A 27497-nucleotide genomic window follows, 5' to 3' on the forward strand; every position below is an offset into this window, starting at 1 on the left:
ACCCCATTCTCTTGATCCTCTTCACGTGGACATGTGACAGACCTTCTCATCCCGTTCCCCGTGTCTCTCAACCCACGTTTCTGTCTGCGTGATGCCAGGTCTACCTTGTCCTCTAATTCTCTTCAGTTATATTTAGTCTGCTGTTTAAGCCATCGTTGAAGTAACCATTTACAAACTTGCATTTTTATTACTAAAAGCATTATCTTGTTCTTTTCCAAATCTTCCTTGCCTTTTGGGATGACATTCTGTTCTTTCCTGTTTTCTTTCTACCTTTTATTTCATTAAACATTTTTAAAATACTTACTCAATCTTTTATATCTAATGGTTCCAATTCCTAAGTTCTTGAGAACCTGATTCTACAGTTTGTTTTCTACTGACTCTTTTCAGGAAGCATCACTTCAAGTGTCTCGTCATTTTGGACTGTTAGCTCGTCTCTGGCCAGGCTTGGGATGCCTGTGTAGATGTCCTTCCAAAGAGGGTTTACTTTGTTTCTGTCCGATGTCCTTGTACACTATCAAATAACGTACACAGTAATTTAATTTCTTATCCAGTGATTATCCAGATCACTTAAGTAGTGCCATTTTGAACCCCAAACACCTGAGAGGAAAGGTGATTTTCAATTCTAGGAATGAGTAGTTTTTCCCACCCAGAGCCCAGGTCAAGAGAGATAATAACTCTCTGTCATCTCCTTTCACCAGGTAGCAGATTCTTCCTATTCTGTCTTTTCATTCAGTGTGTCACCTTTACAGTTTCCCAATATATGTGAGGGTCTCAGTCCCAACTTTCTACTTCCTGAGGTCTCAAGGCTCTGTGTCTCTTTCTCGGACAGCTATTAAACTTAAATTTCTTGGTTATAAAGACTGGCAAGAGCCTGTGGGGCAATGGTAGCTTCATAATCAGCTAAGATTCTAATGTTTCAAGGTCCTCATTTTGTTTTGTTTTGTTTTTTCACCCTTAGAGATTACTTTACTTTGGGGGGATATTCAGCTGTGCATCTAAAAGGAGAATTGTTATAGTTCAGCCAGCACTTCCAGGTACTTTATATAGAAAGATCTTCTAGAATAATTAATCCCACATATTGCCAGTACCAATTTCTCAACCTATTTCAACATAGTTTTGCATGCTTAACATTCCAGCAGCACAGCTATCAGTAAGGTATTTGGTGACCTCCATGTTGCTCAATCCAATGATCTGCACCTTTTTGACCTACAGTAGCCTCACGTTGGCCTCCACGGCACCACACTCTTTTGTTGTCTTGTACATCTCTGGCCTCCCCTTGGTCTCATTTGTTCCTCCATTACTTTGCCTCTACAGTTGGAGTTCTTCCAGTTTCCATATTAAGCCCTCAACTCTTCTCATTGTATATACATTTACTACCGGGTCATCTATCAGTTTTCACAGCTTAAATATCACCTATTAACAGCTTAATGGAAGTTTACTCTTCCGAGCTCCAGATCCATATCATCTGACATCCCACGTGCCACCTCCGTTTGGATGTCTCAAACTCAACAGTCTAAAGAGAACTCTTACTCTTCCCTCCATAACTTCTTTCTCTCTCGGTGGTCACCACTTTGGTAAATGGCGTCTCCATCTACCCAACTGCTCATGTCAGAAACCTGGGAGTCATTCTGGACACACCCCCCACTCTTTCTCATCTTCAACATCTAGTTCATTTACAAATATCGATGATTCTACCTCCAGAATACGTTTGGGATTCATCAACTTCTCTCTACCTGCTTCCCCATAACTCGTCCAAGCTACCATCAATTTTCACCTAGACTCCTACAATAAATTCATCTATTACTGACTTTTCAAAGTACTTTTTACCCAGTAGCCACAGTGGTCTTTTAACCCCTTCAGTGGCCTCTCATTAGTCTAAAGCCCAAAATACCTAACAACCCCCGACCATCTCTCCAGCTTCACCTCCCACCATCTCCCCCACCCTCCAGCCACATTGCCTTTCGGTGCCTTGCATTTATTTCATTCTCTCTCATCTCTGGGTCTTTGCACAATGCTGTTCCCTCTGCCCAGAAAGCTCTTCCTGCACCACTTACTGTCTACTGCTCTTCACCTGCTTAGTTCTGTCAACTTTGAGATTGGCTTAAATTTCGTCTCCTCACAGAGAATTTCCCTAACCTCCCTGCTAAATTAGCACCTGTACTTTTCTTTCATAGAACATATCACAATTTGTAAGTCTCCGTTTTTCGAGTGCTTGTTTCTTTGTCTTTATTTGCCACTGTAGACCCTGAGCGCCATGAGAACAGGATCTATTTGTTCTGTCAGCTGCTACATACGTGATCAGTACCTGGTCAAGGACCTACCATGGCAGCACTCAACAAATGTCTGCTGACAAATAAATGAATGAATAAGCACAACGAAGAAAATTCTTTCACCTTCAAATCACTGGCTAATCAATACCCAAAAGACCCATCTCTTGAGTTTTAGTTTAGGCAGAGGGACAGTTTCAAAGCCACACACCGTGACTCTGGGGAAATCACTTCACGACTCGGTTCTCGCTGCTCGCGTCCGTCGGCTGCAGGGAGTTTCTCCGGCTGCGTGACTCCAGCACCTCACTCTCCTGCAGCTCCTTTTGATTTTAACATATTCTCAGGGGAGATTTTCGAGGGTTGGGGGCTCATACCCAATGCTTAAGGATGTGGAAGGGCCACAAAAGAAAGCACGCCAGTGTCGTGGCAGCCTTTCTGGAGAAGCTGCCGTCCCGCAGTGCTTACTAAGAAATGAAACAGACATATCTATAATCCAGAAACTCCATTCCCTGGAGATGACCCCCCAGAGAACTCTGCACAGGCCCTCGAGAGGGTCATCATGCCATTGTCTGTAGTACGAAGGAGCTGGATGCAACCTGAGAGCCCATGATTAGGAGAATGGATAATGGGATATATGCAAGTGACGGGAAACTATGCCTCAAGAAAAAGCAAGGAGCTGGATTCACATGCAGCACCATGGGTAGAGCTAAATCTTAGCTGTAGAATGTTCTTAGTTAAAAACAAAGCTTCAACTTTGATACAGTCAAATGCATCTACCTTTCCCCTGTGTTTTGCATCTCTGAAGCCTTATTTATGAAATCCTTCTTCTGGCTGTAACTTCACCTCTGACTTGCAGGTTTTCAATGCATTTGGAATAAGGATCCAACCTGACTTTTCCTTCCCTGCAGTGTCCACCCTGGCCATACTTTGGCCAATTCCTACTATGTTTTGTGTCTTTCAAACATTTTACGCCAGTTCTGATCTCCCGTGTTTAGCACTGAGCCTCTGGAGGTTCCTTGGCCAGAAGTCTCCCGAGGGAGGATGGGGTGCTGCCAGCCAGGCCCCAGGTAGGCAACACCAGGCTCGGGAGGGCAGGGCTGCTAGGCCTCCTTCCGACGTCGCGCTTCTACATGAAACTGAAAACTATGAATTTTTTTTTTTTATGAAACTGGCTATTAGCAGCTAACCGTTCAACTTTATGTTCTCTTTAAATTGAAAGTCCTCAAAGATGTCTTTTAAGTGCAAATAGTTTTCTAGTTTTAGACTGATGGAAAAAGTTGGGCATTGTTTTGTTTCCCCCAAACTACATAAAATAAACATTTCCCTCAATGACTGCATCGCTGAGAATATGCCCAGAGGAAGCCTCACTCAACAGGCAGCTGCTCTTCAATAAAAGGAGAAGAGAATCCAGGCCGCCTTGTTCATCCTGAGATAAGTGTTATTAAAAATCAGATTCGAGGCGGGAGGAGAAAAACATCCAAAGAAAACAGCACAGAGAGGTTGGGGGACTCAAGGGGACAGAATCCGCGGCGCACAACCAGCAGATGGAGACAGCAGAGGCTTCGTGAGGCGCCTGAACATCCCCGTTTAGTCGGGGCTCAGGCCCATCTGCCCGTCTGTGGATGACGGCAAACACACCCAAAGTCAGGCACTCAGACGACACGCCTGCCACCACTCCAGCCGGCCTTGGAAGAGAAGGGAGGCTGGCAGGTCACACTGTCGGCGCCAGAGCAGCGCACTCCTCACTCAAGCCCCCACCTGCACTAGTGGGCAGCCATGCCATCTGCACGCCACTCCCACCTGCCCTCCCCCCACCCCACCCCCAACCCCCCCCCCCCCCGCAAAGAAAACCAGTTCCAACCCTGGAGTCTTGGCTGCACCCGGAAGCCGAGACTCACAGAGGAGCTTGCTCTTCTAATTTGCATCCACCCTTAAACAGGCGTTTAATGAGCACCTACTGTATGCCAGACCACACAGACATTGAAGGGCAATTTGTGACGAGCCCAGTGCTGATGCAGAGATGTCCCTGCAGAGAGAACCTCAAGCCTCGGTGGCTTTTAGAAACCCTCTAACCTTGTCTCCTCGGAAGAGGGCACCGAGAGCCAAGGAGGCCCTGCCTTCCAGCATCGGGAGAAGGTCAGCCTCTGCAGGCCGGCGTAGGCCACCCAGGAAGGCGTCCACTGGCACAGAAAGAAGCTCGCACTTCCCCTCCTCAAGGCACCCAAGTCCCTCAGACGGCGCCCCCATGACAGCCAGCCTGGGCTGACGGTCCAGGTCCTGGGGCACAAGGCCACCGGCCCCTATGGGAGGCGCAGGGCGTGGCCAGCAGACTGAGTTCCTCCAAAGAGTCCAGGCCACCGGGTCCAAATCGGTGGTTCCCAGCCGAGGGCGAGCTTGCCCCCAGGACACTCAGCAAGGCCCAGAGGCGGCCAGGCCTGGGACGCGGCTAACGTCCTGCAAGGCACAGGGCGGTCCCCTACAGCGAGGAACTGCTGGCCCGAAGTGTGACGGGACTGAGGCTGAGAATCCAGTTTACAAGCTCTGTCCATCCTGGGAACACAAATAAACCCGGCCCTCTCGCCCCTCCCCAGCCGCTGACAAAAACCACATGGCCCGCCCTCCCTCCCAGAGGGAGAAGTGATTACTGTCTTTATCTCGGGCACCAGAGCCCGCCCTGCGGGGCACGGGCCCCACAAGCCAGCCCTCTGGGAACACGCTGGCGGGCTCCGCAGCCCCGCCCCCGCCCGCCGCCGGCCCGGGGCTCACTCGGGATATTCTGATCCTCTGGAGACCACGGAGAAGCTGGCAGCTGGGAAAGGCGATATTTATGGAAAACAAACGCCGAAAGTGCCTGAGCGCATTACCACGGGCGCAAAACCACGGTCCAAACGGTCCAGGGGAACCGGGTGGATTCTTCGTTCAGTGCCCTCGGGAAGTGCCTGGTGCAGCCGCTTCTGCCACCTGCCCTGCTGGGGCCTATCCCAGTTCACCCAAGGGCGCCTGCGGTGGGCTCCCAGCCCCGAGGGCCTAGCGGACGCTCGCAGTGGGCTTTTAACGTGAAATCAGCGAGCCCCAGCTCACCGACACGGGGTGGGTCTTCTGCCGTGGGAACGATCCGGGAACGATGAAGATCACTGTGACCGTTCAGTAACCTGAAGCCTGGGGCGGCCGGCATTCGTTCACGTGCACGCACACGCACGCGTGCCCGCACAGGCGGTCCCTTCCTTTTGCACACTTTGCCAGGGGAACGGGGACAACGTCACCCGTTCTCGGGGAAGGAAGAAGGGAATCAGGGTGCCTGGAGCCTGCTCCACGCTGGGTCCCCATCTTCCTCAACAGTAAAGCCCCCACCCCGTGGACACCGCCGAGCTCACCGCAGCCGATGCCACCTCACAGCGACGCTCAGGCCGCTCGGGGCGCCAGCAGCACCTGGGGCTCATCGCAGGCAGGCCGCCCAGGAGGTAGGGAGCCCCCTTCCCTGGAGACAAGACCACAGGTGTCAGGAACGTGGGTGGGAGCCGCGGGGGGGGGGGGAAGCGGCCAGAGGGGCTGGAGATTCCTTCTCATCATCAACGTAAGGCGGCTGGCACCCACCCGACACCAACACCCTTCACTCCTCCTTCAAGTCTCTCTGGTTCCCACCGGCATGAGGAGGCAGGGAGTCTGGGACCTTGGGGGTGCGCTGGGAGGTGAGGGGCATCTGCAGATCGGGAGGGGCCGCATCGGATTCTTTACACAGGGGAACAATGCAGAGCGTGAGTGTGTGTTCACGTGCGTGAGTGGGAGAGCATGCGTGTGCATCCTTGTATCATCAGGATCCTCAGACAGACCCTAATGCAAAGGTCCCGGGCTCTGGTGATGCTCTGCCAGCAACCTGGGGAGCAGGGCTGGAGGGGGCGGGCCCGGCTGCAGGGTCCCCAGTGCCGGCTCTGCGTCTCGGTAGCTGGCGAAGGGGACAGCACGGCCAGGAGGCACAGAGCACCCAGGCCACACCCAAGTCAGAGGCCGGCCAGGAAGGCCAACTCCCTGGGGCCCGGGAAGCCTGCCCCAGGCAGGTAACACAACCCACTTCCAGCCCAGAGAAGTGTGTCAGTGAGACCCGCCCGCTTCAATAGACTCTTTCTCTGAAAGGTTTCGCAAAGCCACCACCAAGTTGAATATGTCGTGGGCCTTCTCCTGCCTGGACGAACGTAAAAGGAACAGGTCTAAAAGGGGTCTGTGAACAGGAGAACAAAGCCCTGCTCCCCGCAGATAGCGTCTAGCCTCGTGGTCACCCTGCTCCCCCCACCCCCCGGCCAGAGCGATCAGCCACGTGACACAGAGCAGGCCTTCCAGGGCCCACCCGGGACCGAGGCACAGCGACCCGCAGGACAGGCAGGGCTGGCCCGGCCACGTGCTCTTTGCTCTCCATTCAGCAGAGAAAAGACTGGGCAGGACAGTGACCATGAGCTGAACACCCGCCCTCTCCACCCACGTGACGCAGCCCCTCACAGGCCTCCGAGAGTGCGGAGGGGAAGGGACCAGGCCTCCGGAGAACAGCGAGGCGGCGTCAGGACGAAGTCCAAACCCCTGCCACCCCGGGCCTGTGGGCGGGGCATTCAGGCGCTCGTCCAAGGAGAGTTAAAAGCAATAACACAACATTGTAAATCAACTATCTTCGATAAGGTTAATTTTTTTCAAATAGTTAAAAAAAAACCCAAACAAAAAACAACCCAGTAACATCAGCTACTCATTGGTCAGTTTTTCCTTATCCCCCATGCCTGCAACTCTGCACAACGTTGGTGATAAAACACTCCACTCCCCCATCAGAGGGACCCCAAATCCGCCCTTGGTCCACCCCTGCCTGTGAGCGCACAGGAAAACCGCGTGCAGGAGGCGGTCAGGACGCACGGCCGAGCAGAGAGCTCTGCACACACCACTGCACCGGCCCGCGGGTCACTGGATCCTCCAGATCACGAGACTGGGGCCAGAAGGGCCGCCGAGAGCCCACCGCCAAGCGGTGGCCCCGTCAGGCCTGCCACACCCTCGTCTTCACACCCTAAAGGCACAAGGTGGGTTTCGCGCCAGAGGAGAACCGGAGAACATGAGCATTCGCGACACCTGGGGACACACACAAAACGTCAGAGCTCAAGCCCCTCGACCCCGCAGCACCACGAAACCGAGTGACGAGTCTCCTGAGGCCACTGAACGCCCTCTGCTCTGAGCCACACGTAAGACCAGTGCACTTGCTCGTGTGAAGCCACCAAAGCCAAACGTGACCTGAGATGCGCTGAAGAGTCTGTGGGCGTCTGAAAAACACCCATGTTTTATGGCGCTTCCCTATTAAGACAATGAGCTTCTTTCCGCCGAGTGAGCAGAGCAGCGTCCCGCAGGGCCTGGAGCGCCCCGGCCCCGGGCAGGGACTCAGTGCTGCTCCCAGCACGACCTCCACTGCCCCGGCGCGCTCCCCAACGCACCGCACCTCCGGAGACCCGCTTCCTCCACCGCCTTCGCGTGCGCTTGCCCCTGAGATTGCCCCGGCGCCTCGGGCACTGAGGGGCTTTCTGAACCGCGTGCGCCGCCTGCACGGGACAAGGTCCTCTCTTCGGCCAATGACACGCATGCCAGACCCCTGGACGGCCATCTTCAACCGAAAGCAGAAATCGCCCCACGGCACTGCAAGACGCCGTGAGGAGCGCAGAATGACCACCAGCAGGCGCCCTGCAGACAGCCCCGCAGAGCAGGGAGAAGAGTCCGTCCTGAGCGCCACCGCGGCAGAGGCCCACGGGCCTCCTCAACAACACGCCTGCCCGGTGCTTCCCGGAGCGGCGGCCGCCCCGCGCCTCCTCGCGCCCCTCCTCACCTGCCGTCACGGTGTCCACGTCCCTGGCTGCCAGCTCCTCCATCTCCGACCTCTTTCTCAGCTCAAACCTCCGGGACAAGCCTTCTCGGGGTTTCCATAACTCCTGGATCAGGAGGGGCTTCTCGTTGTCGCCGAACACCCGGAAGCCCTCGGCCTGCCACTGCCGCCCGGAGTCGCCGGCCTGGCCCACCACGTCGCACAGCACGTACTGGCCGGCACGCTCGGGGCTCAGGGCGTAGCGCTCCAGGGCCTCCCTCACCAGCTCCCGGGCGCTGGACGTGCCGGTGGCCAGGACGCTCTTGTAGTGGGTGCCCGTGCACACGCTGTCCCCGAACACCTTCAGGACCCCAGGGGCCGAGAGCTGGGTGGAGAGCTCGGCCGGGTCGTCGCTGCTGCCCAGGCTGGAGCAGGTGGTGTCCAGGTCACGGTACTTGTAGCTCAGCGTCCGGGACAGCACGCTGGACAGCAGCTGGCCCTGCCGCTTCAGCTTGCTCTTGGCAGGTGGGGACATGATGAAGTGGGTCCCATAGAACATGGTGGGCCCGTCTTCACGGACGAGCACTGAGGGCTCTGGCCAACGGCAGGGAAAAGGCTGCGTCCTGGGAGAAAATGAAAGGCAGGTTACCATCGACCAGCAGAGCGACAGGAGCCCACGAGGCTTGGGGGAACATCAACAGACTGGACCGGCCATCTAGGGCCCGGCGCCCCAGCAGAAGCCGCGGACACGGCACCTCGGCCGGGTCCAACAGTGAGGATACAGACGAAGCCGGCGGGACCGCAGGGGACAAAGCAGGTTGGAAGGGGCTGAAATGCCCTTCAAGGCAAGCCATTACTGGGAAGCACGGTGAGGTCACCCAAAGCCAAGACACGAGAAGCCTGGGCACCACGCGCTCCGCACAGCAAGCTACCAAGAAACAGGGCCGGCCAGGGTGGGGCTGGGTGGTGCTCGCAGGGTGGAGTCCCGGCGGGGTTGCCCGGCCTCATCTGAGTCAGCCCCCATCTATCCCATCGCACCCAAAGTCATAAACAACTCTGAGCGCACAAGGCCGTGTCTTCCTAAACTCCACCTCCCCCGCACCACAGCCTATGCTACCGAAAATTCATCACAAACAGCAGTGGAACTAGGCAATCAGGCCAGGTGGCAGCCACACGAGCAGGGCAGTAAGCGACCGGGCATTCAAAACACGCCCCCAGGATGCTGCTCCCGGATGACTGGTCCTGGCTCTGAGGAGCCACTTCCCTGGGACGGCCGCACTAGAACGGACACATGACCACAATGCACACAAAAGGGCCCTTCCAGAAGCAGTGGAGGCACGGCTGGAATGCATGTGTCCACCCACGGCGTCCAGCCTGGCTTTCGGGCACTGGCCAGGCCGGAGAGGCAGTCTTGCCGGGTAAATTAGAAAACAGCTCTGGGGCAACAAGGTGCGTCATAAAGTCATGACTCTCGTGTGCTTAATGCCCCAAAGGCGTAGGGTTCCAGACAGAGAGTTCGTCAGACCCCCACACACACCCAAAGCTCCGGGGGAGCAGGCGGGCAGAGTCCAAGGAAGATGTCCTGCTTCACAACGAGTTGGTGGAGGCTGAACACCGCCCATCTCCTGACTCTGTGCCCCACTTCCAGGCAGACAGACCGAAGAAGAAAGGGCCATTTTCTAGAAGGCTCTGGAAACAGTGGCCCAGGACCTGGTGAGAGCAGCTCTGGGCCACCTGCCGTGGATGAATGTCAGCACTGAACTCCGCTACGGTCCTCTTTTCAGCTCTGACTCACTCGTGGTCACAGGCGTTGGGAGAGGCTTTCAGGAAGGGGAGGGGACTGCCCAGGGCAGGAAAAATGCCTAGGGAGCCCCCCAAAGAAAAGGAGCGACCCGACCCCGAGGGACCCAACAGGGCAAGTGGCCCAGCCTCGACACTGACACTGAACTGGGCTCTTCCCGGCTGGCCCCTGGGCCTCGGTCACATCTGCGACGTCATCACTCCCACCAGGGCTGTCGTGAACGAAGGCTGAGCAGCAGACCCGCCCTTCAGTTCCTCTAGAACCAGCCACCTGACATCCTCGGCGAACCCTGCACCCTTCAAGATGCTCTGACGACTTCACGCACCAAAGACTGGGTTCCAAACACGAAGGTCTGCCCCATGGTGGGGTGGGGGGCGGCACTCCTCCTGTGCCAACAGTGCGCTTCTGTGTACCACGCAGAGCCTTTTACTGCGGACCAGCCTTCCGAAGCCTGAGCCTGCTGAGAACAGCCAAGTGTCCCAAGCAGAGGAGCACACGAGGGCCTCCGGGCTGGGGAGTAGAGCTACGAAGCAGTATCTAGCCCGAGGCTGCTTCCCCTCCCCCGAGGAAAGTGCCCAGCCTCCCTGTCAGCCGCTGCGGAGCCCAGAGCAGGTTGCGGCTCCCCCCGTGGCCCCATCCAAGGCCCCGGCCAAACTTACAGCAGAAGCGTTTCCAGTAGCCCTCACGTGACAGGCACACGGCTTTGGTTCGCACATCACATCAGCGGCTTCAAACCACGGCGCCTTCTGAACGTCACACAACCCGCCTCAGAAATTCCCAGCACGTGCCTCTGGCCACCACACGTTCTCGGCGGACCTGACCCCTCCACAGACACCTGGCTCACGTCAGGCACGGCCCCAGCGGTCCCGACCCAAACCCCCAGGGGCCCCCAGGGCAGCCCCTGCCACCAGGCAGCGTCTTGCTGCGAAACCTCTGCCTTTGGAGGTAATGCCGAGGGTAAATTTAAATACAATGTGGAAAACGGCGGAAACAGTAGAAAACCAGGTCTCAGCAGAAGCCCAACTCCCAGAAAAGTCACAAAGTAAACACGGGGATTCAAAAGGCCCTCAGATACAACGGAGAAATAAAATGCTGTTTTGCACCCAGGGGTGAACCTTACAGGCTCTGTAAGTTCTGAAGCTTATACAATTCTGCTTTAATTAAAAAAGAAATAGAAAATTACAAATACGCAGCTGCTAAGTCCCCTCCCAGGGCCTTGGAAGAGAGCCCACTCCCTCCTTTTCTAGGGCAAAGTTAGCAGCATCACGAAAATGGGGTAGAAAATGTAGGACAGACGGTGACTCTCTCCCTTCCAGTAACTGCTTCATAAGCCCAAAGAAGTCCCAGTAAACACAGACCCTGATCTACTCGATCCATTTTATCAGGAGGCTCTCTTCTCCTCACGGTCACTCCCTCTGTGGCCATCTTCAGAGAGGAACCACAGAGTGTGGCCATTGCTCATGTGTGCCCTTCCTCCACAATCACAAAACGCAGAGCACGGCCTCTCCGTCAAAGTGGGCCAGATGCGTTTGTGCAAAGGGCAAGAGGAGTGCAGGAGTTTCCTACAGAGCCGAGCACACCCGGGGTCACCAGATCTGTTTTTTCGGAAGCATGACCTGCCTTTTCCTTTTCTGCTCAGTTCTCTCCTCTTTCACACAAATACTCGGAGAAACAGGGGCCCAAGTCGCTTGCTGTTGCTTCTCCTGGAGAATGTTTTTCTCTTGTTCTCAAGGAAGAGTCCGATTTCTGATGAAAACAAGCCCATGTCGCAGCAGCGAGTGAGGTCACTGTGGGGCTGACCAAATGGGTGGAGGGACACGGCCATTCCAACACTGCAATGTGGGATCCATTAGAATTTCCACCAGGGCAGGAAGGGAAGAGGGTAGCTTCTCAGGCTCTGCTTTATCCCCACCGGCCATAAATCCTATCTTGACAACTCAAGTCAGAGTAACGCTTTTAAATACAAAAATAATTTAACCAGATTTAAATCTGACATGCTAGCCCCTTGAGAGGGGGCGGAATTTTTCTGCCAGCGGGATTAATGGCTGGCTCCTCTCTGGAATGAAGGAGAGGTGGCCTGTGCTAACGGGAGACACCTGTAACTAACCAGAGACACCTGTAATCACTGGTGGGCGGGGACTCAAAATTCTTTTCAGCAATTCAGATTAATCAAACACTTGACCAGGTGCTGGGAGCCCGAGTGTCTGGGTCTGCAGCCCCTCCCCAGCCCCAGCGACTGGCTCCCTAATGGGAAACAATCCAGTTTCTTCTGAAGGGTTCCCCAGGAGCCCCAGCTCTGCATGTTTCCTTAGATGCACTACTTGTCGAGCGGCTGGAAGTGGTACAGAAATAGCTGGGAGACAATGCTTTCAGCTGGCACACGAGTGGGGAACGCGCTGCTGTGTGAACAGGAAAACCGGGGCAGGCTGTGGGCCGGGGGATGTCCCCCCAACCCTGGAGGGAAGGTACAGACGCCGGCGCCTTGTGCCCACCTGCAGACCTCTCTCCAAGGGGGCCAGAGAGACTGAGGCCCGGGGGACCCCGCCGTTGAGGTGCCAGGCTCCAGGGGTTGCAGGGGGGCTGGCCGCAGCTGATCCCCTGGAACCCGCAGGCTGGGCCGCCCTCGCCCATGTAGCCAGCCTGTGGGACCCGCCCCCCGAGGCCGCGCCCGGGTCCCCCCCACCAGGAGAGCCGCCTGTTTCCATGGCAACCGGACAAGCGGAGCCTGGGTTGCCGGAGAAATGCCCCGTGCGGGCCCAGCTGCCCCAGCGCGCGCCCGCGGCCTCCCCGCCCGGCCAGCCTCTGCGCCCCGGAGCCCCGTACGCCACGGAGCGACCCCCGCCTCCGCTCCTCTCGCACCCCGCACTCACCTCCAACACAGCCCGCCGCCGCCGCCGCGTTCCCGCGCGGCTCCCACACCCGCCGTCAGCTGGAGCCCTTGCTCCGGACCCGCGCATGGCGCGGCGCCTCCTGCCGGCAGCCCAACAGACCAGGCGGGCCCTCGGGGGGGCGGGACCTATGTGGGCGGTGCCTCGTGCTGGGCGGAGCCGGCGGCTGGAAGAGGAGAGCTCGGGCTCCTCCTGCGGCCACCCAATAAATGGAGCGGGGCCTTGGGGAGGGGCGGGGCCTCCGAGGGACTAGCTACAGGCCCAATGGACTAGGATGAGACCTCGAGGGGGCGGAGACTCCGGGGATGGTTGGGGCGATACGAAAAGGGCTGGGCCCTGGCTCCTCCTGCGGCCACCCAACGGTCGTACACAGGCTTGGGAGGGGCGGGGCCTAGAGGGGGCGGAGCTGATGAGGGGTAGGGCTGAGCGCCTGCACCACCAGCAGCCCAATTAATGGGTGTGAGCGTGGCCTTGAAGGCAGGGAAGGGCGGGGTTGGCTGCGGAGAGGCGGGGCTGTGCGGCGCACCCCCTAAGCTTCAGCTCAAGGGGCGGGGCCTATGCAGGGGCGGGGCCAGTGCTAAGCTCCGGGGCCACGTGCCAGCCTCAGGCTGGGGGCGGGGACTGGCAAATTGTTTTGTCCCCACCTTCTAGTCCCTAGGCGGACAAGGCCAAGGAAAAGAGGAAGCAGGGTAAGGCAAGCGCTGATGAGAAGGGGGCGGTACAGAGCTGTGACATATATGAACATCCAAAACACAGAAAGAGGACAAGGGTGGCAGGCTCCATCTCCCTTACAATCTGTCCCCCACCCAGCAGCCAGAGTCTTAAATGACAAATCAGATCATGGCACTCTTCTGCTTAAAACGATGCAAAACGGGGCCAGGTCAGCTCCGGGGCTCTGGCCCAACGGCCCTCCTCGGGTAACTTGTTTTAAAAGAAGTTCGTGTCCTTAGAGCTCACTTTGGCACCGGTCGTCGGGCTGGGGTTTCGCCTTGGAGAAAGGCTTCTCACAGACAGCTCCCTTTGTCTGCTCATGGTCTAGACCTGGGGGATTCACGTGGCCTCGGATAAAAAGATGAATTCTTGAATTCTGACCCTGAGAGTAAATCTTTTTGTTGACAGTGGTTGGGGTATAAAGTTATATGGTAATGACCCCAAATTTGCGAAGGGGAAAGTGGGGAGGAGGGAACAGACATTTATTGACCGCCTACTGTATGCCAGACTCTATGCCAGGGGCTTCACGTTGGTCATCTCATCTAAAGCTCCCATCAACTCTTGTGAGGCAGACGTTGTTACACCCAGAGAGGTCAAACAGCTAGAGGTAAAGCCAAGAATTGAACCTTGGACTGTGTGATTAAAAAACATCCTTTCAGGGCTTCCCTGGTGGCACAGTGGTTGAGAGTCCGCCTGCCGAGGCAGGGGACACGGGTTCGTGCTCCGGTCCGGGAAGATCCCACATGCCGCGGAGCCTGTGCGTCCGGAGCCTGTGCTCCGCAGCGGGAGAGGCCACAACAGTGAGAGCCCCGCGTACCGAAAAAAAAAAAAAAAACCTTTCAGGACTCCCCATAAACATGTACAACCTACCCCACTCTGAACCCAAAGAGGCAAACATCAGAGCTGGAAGGAGAGCCTGGGTTTAAACCTGTGTTTTCCTCCTAAGGCGTTCCTCACCATGATCCTGTCGGAAAGCCCACCCCTCCCAGCAACCCTCTTCAGCAGGGGTTGGCAAACTCCCACCTGTGGGCCAAATCTGAGCTGCTGTTTTTGTAAATAAAGTTTTATTGGAACACAGCCACACCCCTTTGTGTATTGTCTAAAACTGCTTTCATGCAACAGAGACTTTACAGCCCCCAAAGCCTAAAATATTTAGTATCTGGCCCTTTACAGAAAAATTCACGGGCCCCTGCTCTTCAGGATCTAATGATGCCAACTATTTGCTATTACTACGCCGTTTCACACATCTCTATCTTTGCTCAGGCCACCCCCTCTGCCTTTTCCAAGGCTGCCATAACAAAATAGCACAGACTGGGGGCTTAAACGGTGGAAATTTATTTTCTCACGGTTCTGGAGGCTAGAAGTCCGAGATCAAGATGCCGGCAGGGTTGATTTCTTCTGAGGCCTCTCTCCTTGGCTTGTAGACGGTCAGCTTCTCCCTGCGTCCTCACACAGCCTTTCCTATGTGTGTGTCTGTGTCCTAATCTCCTCTTATAAGGACACCAGTCAGACTGGATTAGGGCCCACCCTAATGACCTCATTTTAACTTAATCACTTCTTTGAAGGCCCCATCTCCAAATACAGTCACATTCGGAGGTGCTGGGGGTTAGAGTTTCAATGTACGGATTTTAAGGAAACACAATTCAGCCCCTAACGCCAATCTTCATCACCTGGCTAATTTCTACTCATCCTTTAAGACTCAGATTAGGTGTTGCTTATGTAGTTGCTCCCCTCCAAAGTGGCCCACAGTGATTCACACCCTCTAGTTTTCACACCTGGGTGTAGTCCCCTCCCAGGTTGAACAGGGCTAACCTGTGTAAACAGTAAGACGTTGCCAAAATGACAGTGTCATTATAAAAGACCTGGCTGGGCTTCCCTCATGGTGCAATGGTTAAGAATCCGCCTGCCAAGGCAGGGGACACGGGTTCGAGGCGTGGTCCGGGAAGATCCCACATGCCCTGGAGCCACTAAGCCTGTGCACCACAACTACTGAGCCTGCGCTCTAGAGCCCACGAGCCACAACTACTGAGCCCGCGTGCCAAAACTACTGAAGCCCGTGCACCTAGAGCCCATGCTCCGCAACAAGAGAAGCCACCGCAATGAGAAGCCTGCGCACCGCAACAAAGAGTAGCCCCCACTCGCTGTGACTAGAGAAAGCCCGCACGCAGCAACGAAGACCTAATGCAGCCAAAAATAAAAATTAATTAATTTTTTAAAAAAGACTTGGCTTCTGCCCTTCTTGGACCATCCCCTCTGGAGGGAGCTAGCCGCCATGTTGGGAGGACACCCAAGCAGCCCTAGAGAAGTCCACGTGGTGAGAAAACCAACGCCTCCCGCAAACAGATATCACCAACTTGCCGCTGGCGTGAGCCATCCTGGATGCAGGTCCCCCAGCCCCAGCAAAACCTTCAGAGGGCTGCAACCCTGACCAACATCCTGACTGCATCCAGGACCACCCAGCAAAGCTGCTTCCACATTCCCAACCGTCAGAAACTACGTGAGATGATAAATGTTTATTACTGATTTGCACCACTAAGTTTTGGGGCAATTTGTTATGCAGCGATAGATAAACGAACACCCCTTATCCAGAAAGGCCTCCCTGACCCCCAGACTTGGCTACATGCCCCTCCTCTGTGCTCCCACAGACTTTTATTTTTTACCTTTTTATTAACCAAGTCCACACTTTATCAAACCATGTTCCTTAAATGCAAATCAGATGTTGTTCCTGCTTGGCCTGGAGTCCTCTAATCGCTACCCTTCCTCCAGCTGGCCCCTGCGGACCACTCCACCTGCTCTCTCCCTCCACCACGGAGCCCCAGCACGACGAACTTCTGTTTTCGAACACATTAAGCTCGTTCCCTCCTCTGAAACCTTTCCCCTGCTGTGTCCTCTTCCCCAAATGCTTGTCCCGTTGTGTTGGCGTGGTGCCATTTTCCTCTCATTAAAACCCATCTCCACTATCATCTCCTGACCATTCTCATGGTGGCCACCCCTGTGGTCATTCTCTGTCTCATAACCTGTCTCGTTTAATCCACAGGCCTTTATCACTATTTTTGTGTGTGATATTTGTGTGTATTTAACACACACTAGGATTTCAGTTCTGTAAAGGCAGGCGCCTCATCTCTCTACTGCTACGCTTGGCACCAAATAGGGGCTCCATAAATATTTGTTATAAGAATAAACAAAGGAATGAATAGATTTCCACCTATCTCAACCTCTTACTCCCTCCCTCAACTGGAAGCTTCTCAAGGGCAAGTACTGAATTTTATTCATCTTCGTATTCCTGCACCTGCCCCACTGGCATGTGAGCAAAACAAGTTTTTGAACTGTGAGGTTAAATATCTTTGGAAATCCATGGGACAAAAATGGAGTGTTGAGCTGCCCTCTGTGGCCACCAGAGGGCGGCAGAGTCCTGGGACTCAATCTAGGAAAAAACCGAATGAGCCCAAAGGAAAACCATCTGGTTAAGGTCAAAGGGCAGGTTCCCACGGGATGGCCGGTCCCGGGGCGGAGAGACTGGGCTCTCGGAGGCCAGGAGAGAGGAAGGGAAGGAGGCAGCAGGCACAGGGAGGACGTTAGATCCCAGCCTTTCTTTCAGAGACTGTTACATCCGCATCCCTAGAAGGGGCTGGAAACAAGTGGTTTAACGCTCAGGTTTCATGCTCAGTGATGTCGGCACCACTACCCAGAATGCCAGTGCTTCGGGCCTGGTCATTCCCCGTAGGCTCATCTGGCAAACGCTCTGCAAGTGTTATTTTTCGTCCCACATCCTCTGCTGAACAACTTCCAGTTGCCAGTGAGTACCTCCCGGCACTGGTAACGTGTGGGACGCCAGGACTTCAGAGTTGTATCGTTACCCACCCGGGTCCTTGGGCTCTTTAAGCAACAGAAATTGACAAGAGGCCAGACGAGGAGTTCAGGCCAGGCTGCCGCACGAGGGAGTGAAAGCAAGTATCGGTTGGGGGAGGGGCAAGGGGCGGCCGAAGGGGCGGCTTAGGTGGGCTGCCCACCCCCTTGGTGGTGCAGGGAACATACCCTGCCTTTGCTCCAGGCGCCTCAGAAGTGGCAGTTGGTTTGTGGCCTTTTTGTATCTCCTTGTTCCTAATTTGCCCCGTTTGCGCATGCCTGCAGTTATTTTTAGTCCCTTTTAGTTTCTTTATATTCTGTTGCTTGAGGAGACCTTTGTCCAGGTGCCAGCCCTTCAGCAGAGGGTCCCAGCCTAGCTCAGTAGGGGGTGCCAGAGCTACAGAGTAATATATAGGGTGCCAGGACCACCCCATTAAAATAGATCACGATGTCAAGTTACTTTACCTTTTTTTTCTTTTGCGATACGCGGGCCCCTCACTGTTGCGGCCTCTCCCGTTGCAGAGCACAGGTTCCGGACGCGCAGGCTCTGCAGCCATGGCTCACGGGCCCAGCCACTCCGCGGCACGTGGGTTCCTCCCGGACCGGGGCACGAACCCGTGACCCCTGCTTTGGCAGGCGGACTCTCAACCACTGCGCCACCAGGGAACCCCAAGTTACTTTACCTTTTAATGCCAGGTCTGTTGTAGAGAACTTTGAATCACGTTTAATTAACTGTTAAAAATTTTAGGCTGGGTGGGATTTAAGAAATCATCTACCCCAGTGATTAGGAAACTTTTCAGTTCTAGTTTCTAGTGCTCTTGGGACTGGGAGTATGTTGAAATATATATTTCAATATGGCTTATATTTCAAGCCATGTAGGTATCAGGATTAATTTCATTAGCCAAAAACATGACCATGTGATAAACACAAAATCACAAATATGGGCAAATACGGCCTCAAGAAAACATACTGTGGAAGAACCAAGTGTCAGACCCTTGGTTGGGTCTGACATTTCCATGAAAATTAATTTTTTTATTGTTTACTTGATTTGTTACCTGGAAGCATTTTTTTAGAAGGTACCATTTGGCTTATGATGTATGTTTGCACAAAATAATTAAGATGGAGAAAATACTACATATTAACTTCTATTTTTAACTGAGACTTGAGAACACGTGGCCATTTTTCAAATTGGGGGTGAAAAAGCTTGGTCCAGCTGGACATATTTTTCTAGTACCCAAGGAAAGAAATGTGAGAGCCCCTGATGTAATCCACCGTCTGCACTGACGTGGAACAGAAGCCAGGAGAGGCTAAGGGACTTGTCCAAGATCACAAAGTTTCATTACCAACAGATTATTCCTCCCTTGTAATATAGCACATTCAAAAACGTGGGCAAGCAGGAGAGTAGGGAGTTTTCACAGTGATTACTTCTGGGCCATGGAGCTTGTGGCAGATTGCAATTTCCAAAGATAGCCACGTCAACACACCCACAGCAGTACCTACCCCATCCCACACAGTCTTCTTACTCAGGACCCTCCTGAACCAGGTGGTGGGCAGGAGGTCTGCCTTCCCTCCCCTCGGTCTTGGCAGGATCTTTTTGGCTGTGTCCAACAACAGAACATGGCAGCATGGACAATGCAAACTTCCAAAGCTAGGTCATAAAAGACATTATGTCTCCTGCCTGCCTCGTTCTTGGGACCCAGCCACAATGTTGTAAGGAAGCCCAGGCCACGTGAGGAAGACGCTTGTGGGTGTGTATTAAGTATGTCTTTTCTTCCGATGTTTTGACATATGGGGCCTTTGGGACCATGGGGAGACTGCCCCTTGCAGAGTGGAGATAGTAAACCATCCCTAGAGCCAGTAAACAGTTCACCTGTGAGCACACCTTGCATATGCAAATCAACCCACCTGGAGACCACACCTCCCCACCTTCTCTATTGGACTTTTATACTCTAGGCTAGTATTCCCTGTCCTCGTCACCCCAGTAGAAGTACCACACCAATAGGGACAGCGCCTACACCTCAGAGCCCACTGAAATGATTCAAACTAGCCAATACCAAGACTGCTTATACTGCCTCTCCCATTGCTTCCCAGGAAAACCACAATAAAGGCTCTGGCCCACATCCGCCGCCCCCCCCCCCCCCCCCCCCCCCCCCCCCCCCGCCTCCTGACCCACCCTGCTGCTTCCCTGTGTGGCCCTGCCTGGTATCACAGGCCCCCTTCTCTTGGGAATCTGTGAGTAACAAACTGTCTTTTCAGTGGCAGTCATCTCCTGATCTTTTGGCCTCACTATACCTGAATAATAATAAAATCTACGTTTTAAAGCAGGGTGTTTGGCCAAGCTCCCCAGTGAGGGCTATAGTTGGCTCCCAGCATCAACCACCATGTGAGCGGATACACCTTCGGATGAGTTTCCTCTCCAGCTCAAGCCCAGATTCTGAATTCCTGACTGACAGAAGCCATGAGAGGCATTGATGATTATTTGTTGTTTTAAGACCGTATTTTAGGATAATTTATTATACAGCAATAGACAGCTAATACAGGGTTTTTACTTTATACTTTTCTAAATATTCCAAGTTTTCTACAACGAACAGTGGACTGCTTTTATAAAAAGATTCGACCCATGTTATTTTTAAGAAGACAACTGGGCAAGCGTGAGGTATCTTGAATTTTTATTTATTTAAGTTCTTTCTACTCCACTGGAGACAATCACATTCACCAGCAGGGTTATTCTTCTTAATACAAATGTTTATCAAATATCTTGTTAATACAAAAATGGCAAAATCTCACAACCACAGAAAGGGTCCAATACCAGCAGGACAGTTTTTAAAAGTCATGCCACAAATGCCAATCTCAACACTGTAGACACGATAGGTGTATAAAAGTCAGTAGGAAAGACAATCAGAGCTCCTGTTCCCCCCTCAAGAAAGGCCTTAACAAGCAGCAGGACCTACACCTGCACAGAAGGAGGCAGATTCCTCTTGAAACCTGGTGGCAACGAGGCCCCAGAAGGACATTAAGAAGATGCCTTCACCTGCTGCCCCAGAGCTCAGCCCTCGGGAGCAAGACAGCCCAGCACCATGGGAGGAGGAAGATGCAACACCCAAGGACCACGACCTGGATCCCAGGCCCTGCCCCGCTGGACCACCCTGGGCAAATCACTTAGCCTCTCTGAGCAGTCTCAGTCTCCCCGTGTAATATGCAAACAGTAATTTCATCTTGCCAGGTTTTGCAGGGAGAAATATATGAGAACACGGATGAGAATGAGCACGTTTGTGATTGTGTGTATCTGACCTGTTAATTATGAAGAGGGGACGGAACACAGAAAAGTGTACATAGGGGGAAGGCTGCAGCTCCCTGGTAAACCAGCTTCCAAAAACGTTAAGCTCTGGTGTGCAGCCTTTGCCGATTTCCACGGTGTAAATATTCCCACCCTGACCAGTCTCACACGAGCCACGGTTTAAGGACTTTCCAAGTTCCTGAATACCTAACATTCGGTCTCCAGGGCGCCACACGCACGTAAAGCACACCGGTGCCCTCTGTGACTTCTCACCTCCCACCGGCGGTTGACAGTGTCAAACAGGGTGGCGTCTGCAGCACCCCCTCCACAACCCGCACGCATCTCCCTCCTGTGCCACCAACCAGACCACCTGTAGGACAGACACACGCCCCCTCCCTCCTCCACAGCTCACACCTTACGCCAGCGTTGACTTTTCCTAACCTCCCAGATAATCCAGCTCTCTGGCGGCACCCAGGCAGGTTCCTGGATGCCCAGACTCCCTCGGGGACAGGGACAGTGGCCAACTGTAGGAAATCAGCAGCCCAATGACAGCAGGAAGGTGGCGGCCAGGACTGGGCAGCCCAAGAGCAGGAAACAAATTTCACCTATCGTCTTCGTGTGGCCTAAAGAAAACGCGCTCAATATGAGGGAAAACTTTATGTCGAAAGATCCTCATCACAGAGCTATGTTTATCACCTGAATTAAAAGCATGATTAGAGAAATTGTGGTGGGCTTCCCTGGTGGCGCAGTGGTTGAGAGTCCGCCTGCCGATGCAGGGGACACAGGTTCGTGCCCCCGTCCGGGAGGATCCCACATGCTGCGAGCGGCTGGGCCCGTGAGCCATGGCCGCTGAGCCTGCGCGTCCGGAGCCTGTGCTCCGCAGCGGGAGAGGCCACAACGGTGAGAGGTCCGTGTACCGCAAAAAAAAAAAAAAGAAAAGCAATTGTGGTACACCCGCTCAATGTAGACTTTTAAAATAATGTTTATAAAGGGCTTGAAATAATAAGAAAAAATACTCAGAAAGGTAAGGAAAAAGGTAGGGTGTAAAGATGTCTATAGCAAGAGAAGAAAACACCGAAGTTTAAAAGTACACATTGAGTGGAGAGAACAGAAAGAAACAGGTGAGTGGTTGGTTACCTGAGGCAGACACTGCCAACTATTCTCTACCTGTCTAGCGTTCTGAAATTTTTATAGTAAGTGTATATTTTTTCCAAAGCTTTTATTGATACTTTATTTTAAATGTATTTATTTTTGGCTGCGTTGGGTCTTTGTTGCTGCGTGCGGGCTTTCTCTAGTTGCGGCGAGCAGGGGCTACTCCACCGCAGCGCGCAGGCTTCTCATTTCAGTGGCTTCTCTTTGTTGCGGAGCACGGGCTCTAGGTGCATGGGCTTCAGTAGTTGTGGTGCGTGGGCTCAGTAGTTGTGGTTCACAGGCTCTAGAGTGCAGGCTCAGTAGTTGTGGCGCATGGGCTTAGCTGCTCCACGGCATGTGGGATCTTCCCGGACCAGGGCTCAAACCTGTGTCCCCTGCACTGGCAGGCGGATTCTTAACCACTGCACCACCAGGGAAGTTCAGTAAGCATATATTTTTATAATGAAAACATCTTTAAGGAGACAACCTCCTTCCAAGTCACTTGGATATGTACTCCCACAAATGAGTCTCAGGGTCCCTCCTTGAGGCCACCCTGACATGTGAAGACCTTGTCTGTTTCACCGGGGTCCTGTCTCCTTCACCCTGGGGGCTGCAGACCCACTCAGGGCAGAGGCAAAGCTCGCTACAAACTTGAGTTGGAAAAACTAGCCCGAGAGCCTCCCGGGAGCGCTCCGAGGTATCTTCCGATGTGCAGAGACACCAAGAGTAAAGGCCAGGGCGGTCAGTGTCCCCGCGGAGCCTGGTAGTGAACTTGCCTCTTCCGGCCCCAGATGTAAAGGGACCTAGACTACAGGAGGCTCCCGCGCCAAGCCTTCCCAGCCTCAGGGAGGAGGAGGTGGGCCCCAAGCCAGACCAAGCTCAAAGTCGCCCGTTCCTCCCAAGCACGTGTCTGAGCACCTACTAAGCGCTGGGCGCTCTGCTGGGCACTGGGCATTGCCAACAGTCGACAGCCACGGGGCCTGCCCTCAACATCGAGAGGGCACCCCAGACCACTGCTCACACCCCTCCTGCCTCTCTGTCCTGCCCACGTCTCCAGGTTCAGCTAAAATTAGACAGCATTGGTCTACGATAAGGACCGCTGACAGAGCGTCTCCAGATGTAAAACAAAGGGGACAACTCCGGATCCAGCCCTGGTTCTTTCTTTTTTTTTTTTTTTTTTGGCGGTACGCGGACCTCTCACTGCTGTGGCCTCTCCCATTGCGGAGCACAGGCTCTGGACGCGCAGGCTCAGCGGCCATGGCTCATGGGCCCAGCCGCTCCACGGCATGTGGGATATTCCCGGACCAGGGCACGAACCCGCGTCCCCTGCCTCGGCAGGCGGACTCTCAACCACTGCGCCACCACGGAAGCCCTTACCCCTGGCTCCTAACCACGTTTAGTCTGGGCCCACGGGCCCCCCAAGACCCTTCCAGGGGGTTCCCAAAGTCAACCTGTTTTCATCACGATCCTACGACATTATTTGCCTCTTTCCCACCCATGCTTTCACGCAAAGCTCTCCAGAGGCTACGGGATGGGTGATGTCAGAAGCCACAGAGCCAAACGCAAAAGCAGACGGGAGACTCGGGGGCCCTCCGTTAAGCCAGACGTTCAAGAGATTTGCAAAAACACTAATGATGCCACTCTTCCCCCTAAATCTTCTTGTGTTTGGAAACAATACCGTTATCTTTAATAGAAAAATGTTACTTATGTTAGCGTGCAATGAGTTTATGAATTAATAGGCATTTTAATTTCTCATCCTGTATGATGAATGTTCATAGATAGAGCCCATAAACAGAAGTTCTTTGGTGTCCTCAGTGGTTTTTAAGAGTTCAAAGGGGTTCCAAGCCCAAACAGTTTGAGAACCACTGATCTACCAGCATTATCCAATAGAACTTTCAGCCACGATGGAAATGATCTATGGCTAGGCTGTCCAAAAAGGTAGCCACTGGCCCCGTGGAGCTACTGAGTACTTATGATGCGGGTAGTTAATTGACTTAAAGAGCCACCTGCACTTAACAGCTACCATCCCGGACAGCATTGCTGTTGACGATGTCTCTTATTTCTCTGTCCATTCGGGATTCTTTATTTCTACTTTCCCTTCACAAGTTACTTAACCTCTCTGAGCCACAGTCTCCAAATCAGTAAAATGGGCTCATACCTGCCTCTCAGAGTGACAGTAAAGACCATGGAAATCACACAGGACTTGGGACTGAGCTAGGAAAAATCAGTGACAGGGCCCAGTTTAAGGAATGGCCTTGTGTATGAACGCAGGCTGCTGGGAGGGTTAACGTGAAACCACATGAAAAAGAGACAGCGAAAAGCAAGAGCACTGGTTAGGTCCCCAGCCCCTGGACACGAGTTCTGTCTCCTGGAGAACCTCACCACTAACAAGCAGGGCCGGGCCTCAGAGAAGATGAGCTCCAGAGCAGGGCTTCTGGAACCAGTGTCCAAACCACCCGGGAGTTTGCTAGAAGTTCAGGCTCCAGAGTTCCAACTGCCCTTCCACCATGACCCGCTGGCTCAGCATTCCGGGGAGTGGGTGGGGATCTGGGGTCTGCAGTTTAGCATCTCCCTGGGTGGTTTTCTGCAGTTCAGCATCTCCCTGGGTGGTTTTCTGGCCAAACCCTAGGGCTGAGAACAGCTGCTCTGACTTCTTCCAGCGAAGCCGTGGCCTTGGCCCCGCAGTTAACAGGACAGGGCGGTTCCATACACCAATCGCAAGCTCCATTTTACAGATGAGGAAACTGAGGCACAGAGAATGAGGACCGGCCGGGGGCCTTGCACGCAGGCCAGTGTAGGGCTGGACTGGCTCCAGATTCCTGAGACAAAACTTCTGTGTGTCTCGGTGACAGGCCTGACCCCAGGTTCCTTCCGAGCTGCATCCCTGGCCAGCCTCCGAGAGGAACACCACCGGGAAGCAGGGGGTAGTGGTGTGCTGGGCCTGGCTTGTACGCATCTTCAGGAACGTCACTCCGGTAGGGTGAAACGGGCCATTGTGGGGGAAGGGGGGTTGGTATTTACACCATGGAAATTGGCTGCAGGCCAGGGTGTGGGGTTTTTTTTGTTTGTTTTTAATTATTGTTAAAAATTTTGAGCGTGGCTTTCCTCCCTGGAGGAAAGACTTGGGGGTAGTGGGTTTCCTTGGAAGCAGGAGATCTGCTCAAGGGACGTGACGGTTGGGGGTTAGAGAGTCCTGGCTTCAAAGCTTCGCTCTGCCGGTTCGAAGCTGGGTGCCCTTGGGAAAGTCGCCAAACCTCCCTGTGCTTTGGTTTCCTGCTTTGTAAGACCAGCCAGTAATCCTCGCCTCACGGGGTGGGAGTGAGGGTGCATGTCCGTCAGTGGAGAGAGCATCTCTAAAGCCACTGGCACAGAGACCGGCCCCCGGGAGGAGCGCCCTACAGGTAAGCCCCCGCCTCCCTCAGCTTCCTGCTCCTCCCGTGAGTCCACCTGAGCAGGTGTGCACATGTGGAAGTGGCTGCTGGGGTTTCCACGGGCACCTTCCGGACCCCACAGACCCCGCGATGCTATTCCCAGAGCCTACATCTCAGCATCTGGTTACACAGTACGTGGCAGCAAATTTGACAGGTGCCTTTCTGACCAGGTCTCTAGACCCATCTCCCAGCCTCTGAGCTCCACCTGCCCCTCTGAGCACCCGTGGTGCCTGAAGTCAGCGTGGGTCTGTGGGCTGCCTGAGCAGCCCCTCCGCGTGTTCCCCATGGAGGCCCGGGCCCCAGTGCCGGCGCTCAGGCAGAGCTGCAGGAAAACATTCAGAACACTCTGGCTTTGGCAGACAGGTCTGGAAAAGAGCTGGCTAAGCTGAAGCCCAGGACTGCCACCTCCTAAGTCACCCCACTGTGCGGGGTACCGCAGAGCTCCAGATCCAGGCCCACCTGCAAGTCCCATCTCTGTCCCCCTCCCCGCCAGGGCTTTCCTAGGGTTCTTTCCCAGCCTGAGCCCGAGGCTGATGGAAAGGAGGATGCTCAGCCCTGTTCCCAGCATATGTTCAATTTCCAATCAAGACAGAAAGGCAGCTCTGGTCTATGATATTGATTTCAATCCCTCCCTGGCCTGAGGGGCTGGTGGCCCTAGGGACAGCCCGGAGCAAGTCCTGCTCTGGGCCTTTCAGGGAAACCCTGCCGGCTGGGGACCAGGCCTCCACCAGCAAGCGCGCCTGCTCTGGTTTGTCCCGACCATGGCCAACGGATTAACTAAGCAGGTGGTCAACTGCAGGCCTGGCCGCCAGCACGGGGTGCCATGGACGTGTGCTGTTGAAATGGGAGCCTCTCCCCACCCACTTCACCTCCAGCCTCCGCATCAGCTCCCACCCCTCATTGCGCCCCGGCAGTGCCCAGCTCAGGAGCACTTGCCAAAGTGCCCGGAATGTCAAACAGGCCAGTCCGCTGCCAACTGCTCCCCTGGCTCCTTGGGGCAAAACAGCCGCCATGCTGGGTCGTCCTGGCACATGACAGCTTCAAGGAAGAGGGAGCTGGCGGGCATCTGAATTTCCAGTGTCGTGACCTCTCCACTCCACATGCCCAGGGCACAGCCTAGAATGCTCCTGGGACAGGGCCTTACCTAAGAAGAGACGGGCCTAAGGAACGTCTTTTCCTTTCCTGCAATGTTCGTGATATATCTGGAGGAGGTCCAGGGTCTAGGCTTGGATTAAATGGAATCCTGGGAAATTCACTCTCAGAATGATGCTGGGGAAGAGAGACAGTTCATGGGAAGCAGGTCCTGAATTGGAATGGGGGTGGGGGAGTGTGGTCAAGGCCGCACAGAATACCCAGAATACTCTCCAGTGTCCTCACCAGCCTGTCCACAGTCAGAAATTCCACCATTAGTGATTCATTCCTTTGGGTAGCACAGGCTCTGTCCCCTCATTATCATTAGCAGGGGTTGCCTTCCAACCAAGGGAGCTAATTAGGACACCAGGCCTGATGTTTTACAGTCATTATCTTGCTGAATCTTCAAGCAACCCTGCAAGGTATAGCCTTATCACACCCATCTTACAGCAGAGGCCACTGAGGCCCAGAGAGGTTAAGGAACTGGCCCAAGCCCTCAGCAAGGGGGCGATGCCGCAATTGGTCCCAAGTCTAGCAAGACGCAGTCCCTCCCTCCAGGAGCTCCTGGGTTGGGTGGCAGGTGCAAGTACCAGGGTGACAAAGGACAGGGCTCCGAGTGTGGGCAGGTGAGCCCAGGGGCTTTGGGGAAGCAGAGGAGGGAGCCCCTAAGTCAGAGGAAGGTCGGAAGTTCTTCAGTGCTGATGCCCGAGTAGGGCTTTGAAGGATGTGTAGGAGTGAGTTGGGTGAATGACGGGTGAACAGAGTTCCCATCAGAGGAACCGGCACCCCAAAAGGTGTGGGAGATAACAGGGCAGGCTGTCTAGGGGAAAATGTAAGACCCAACACCCAGGAGGAGGAACAATGAGACGCAGGTATCAGAGGAGTTCAGCGGGGGTTGGGGGGCCAGTAAAGAGAGCCCGGGTCAGTGTCCCAAGCACCCAGCATTGGCCCTGTCACAGGGCTTTGGTCCCCATCAACCCCTTGATGACGGGACTGTCATCTCGGCTTGCCATGGTGCCACGCTTTGGGAGCTTTCCTAAACAGCATCCCAGGACCCACGTGACCCCTCCCCACCTCAGGCTCAGGCAGAGGTCAGGTCACAGTGTCCCTGCCCCCAACCAGGGGCAAGCCTTGCCCTCCAGCCTGCCCTTCCCCCGCAAAGCTTCCCCTCCCCCCCCAACTCCAACCCTGACCCC

The 27497-nt window shown here is 54.4% G+C and overlaps 1 protein-coding gene across 15 annotated transcripts in view; it reads right to left on the minus strand.

The window, feature by feature from the left end:
* LOC115847107 (monocyte to macrophage differentiation factor 2) overlaps positions 1-27497 on the minus strand; it is a 126098-nt gene that overhangs the window by 48242 nt on the left and 50359 nt on the right. For 13 of the 15 annotated variants that reach the window (XM_060285659.1, XM_060285670.1, XM_060285663.1 and 10 more), the window contains one exon: positions 8110-8708. In XM_060285659.1, the coding sequence (XP_060141642.1) occupies positions 8110-8708 (599 nt within the window). Of the gene's footprint in view, positions 1-8109; positions 8709-12756; positions 12887-27497 lie in introns of those variants that run through there. The other 2 variants (XM_060285671.1, XM_060285676.1) reach the window with 2 other exon arrangements.

Source organism: Globicephala melas, chromosome 15 (genome assembly GCF_963455315.2).
Source record: "Globicephala melas chromosome 15, mGloMel1.2, whole genome shotgun sequence".
Taxonomy (NCBI): Eukaryota; Metazoa; Chordata; class Mammalia; order Artiodactyla; family Delphinidae; genus Globicephala; species Globicephala melas.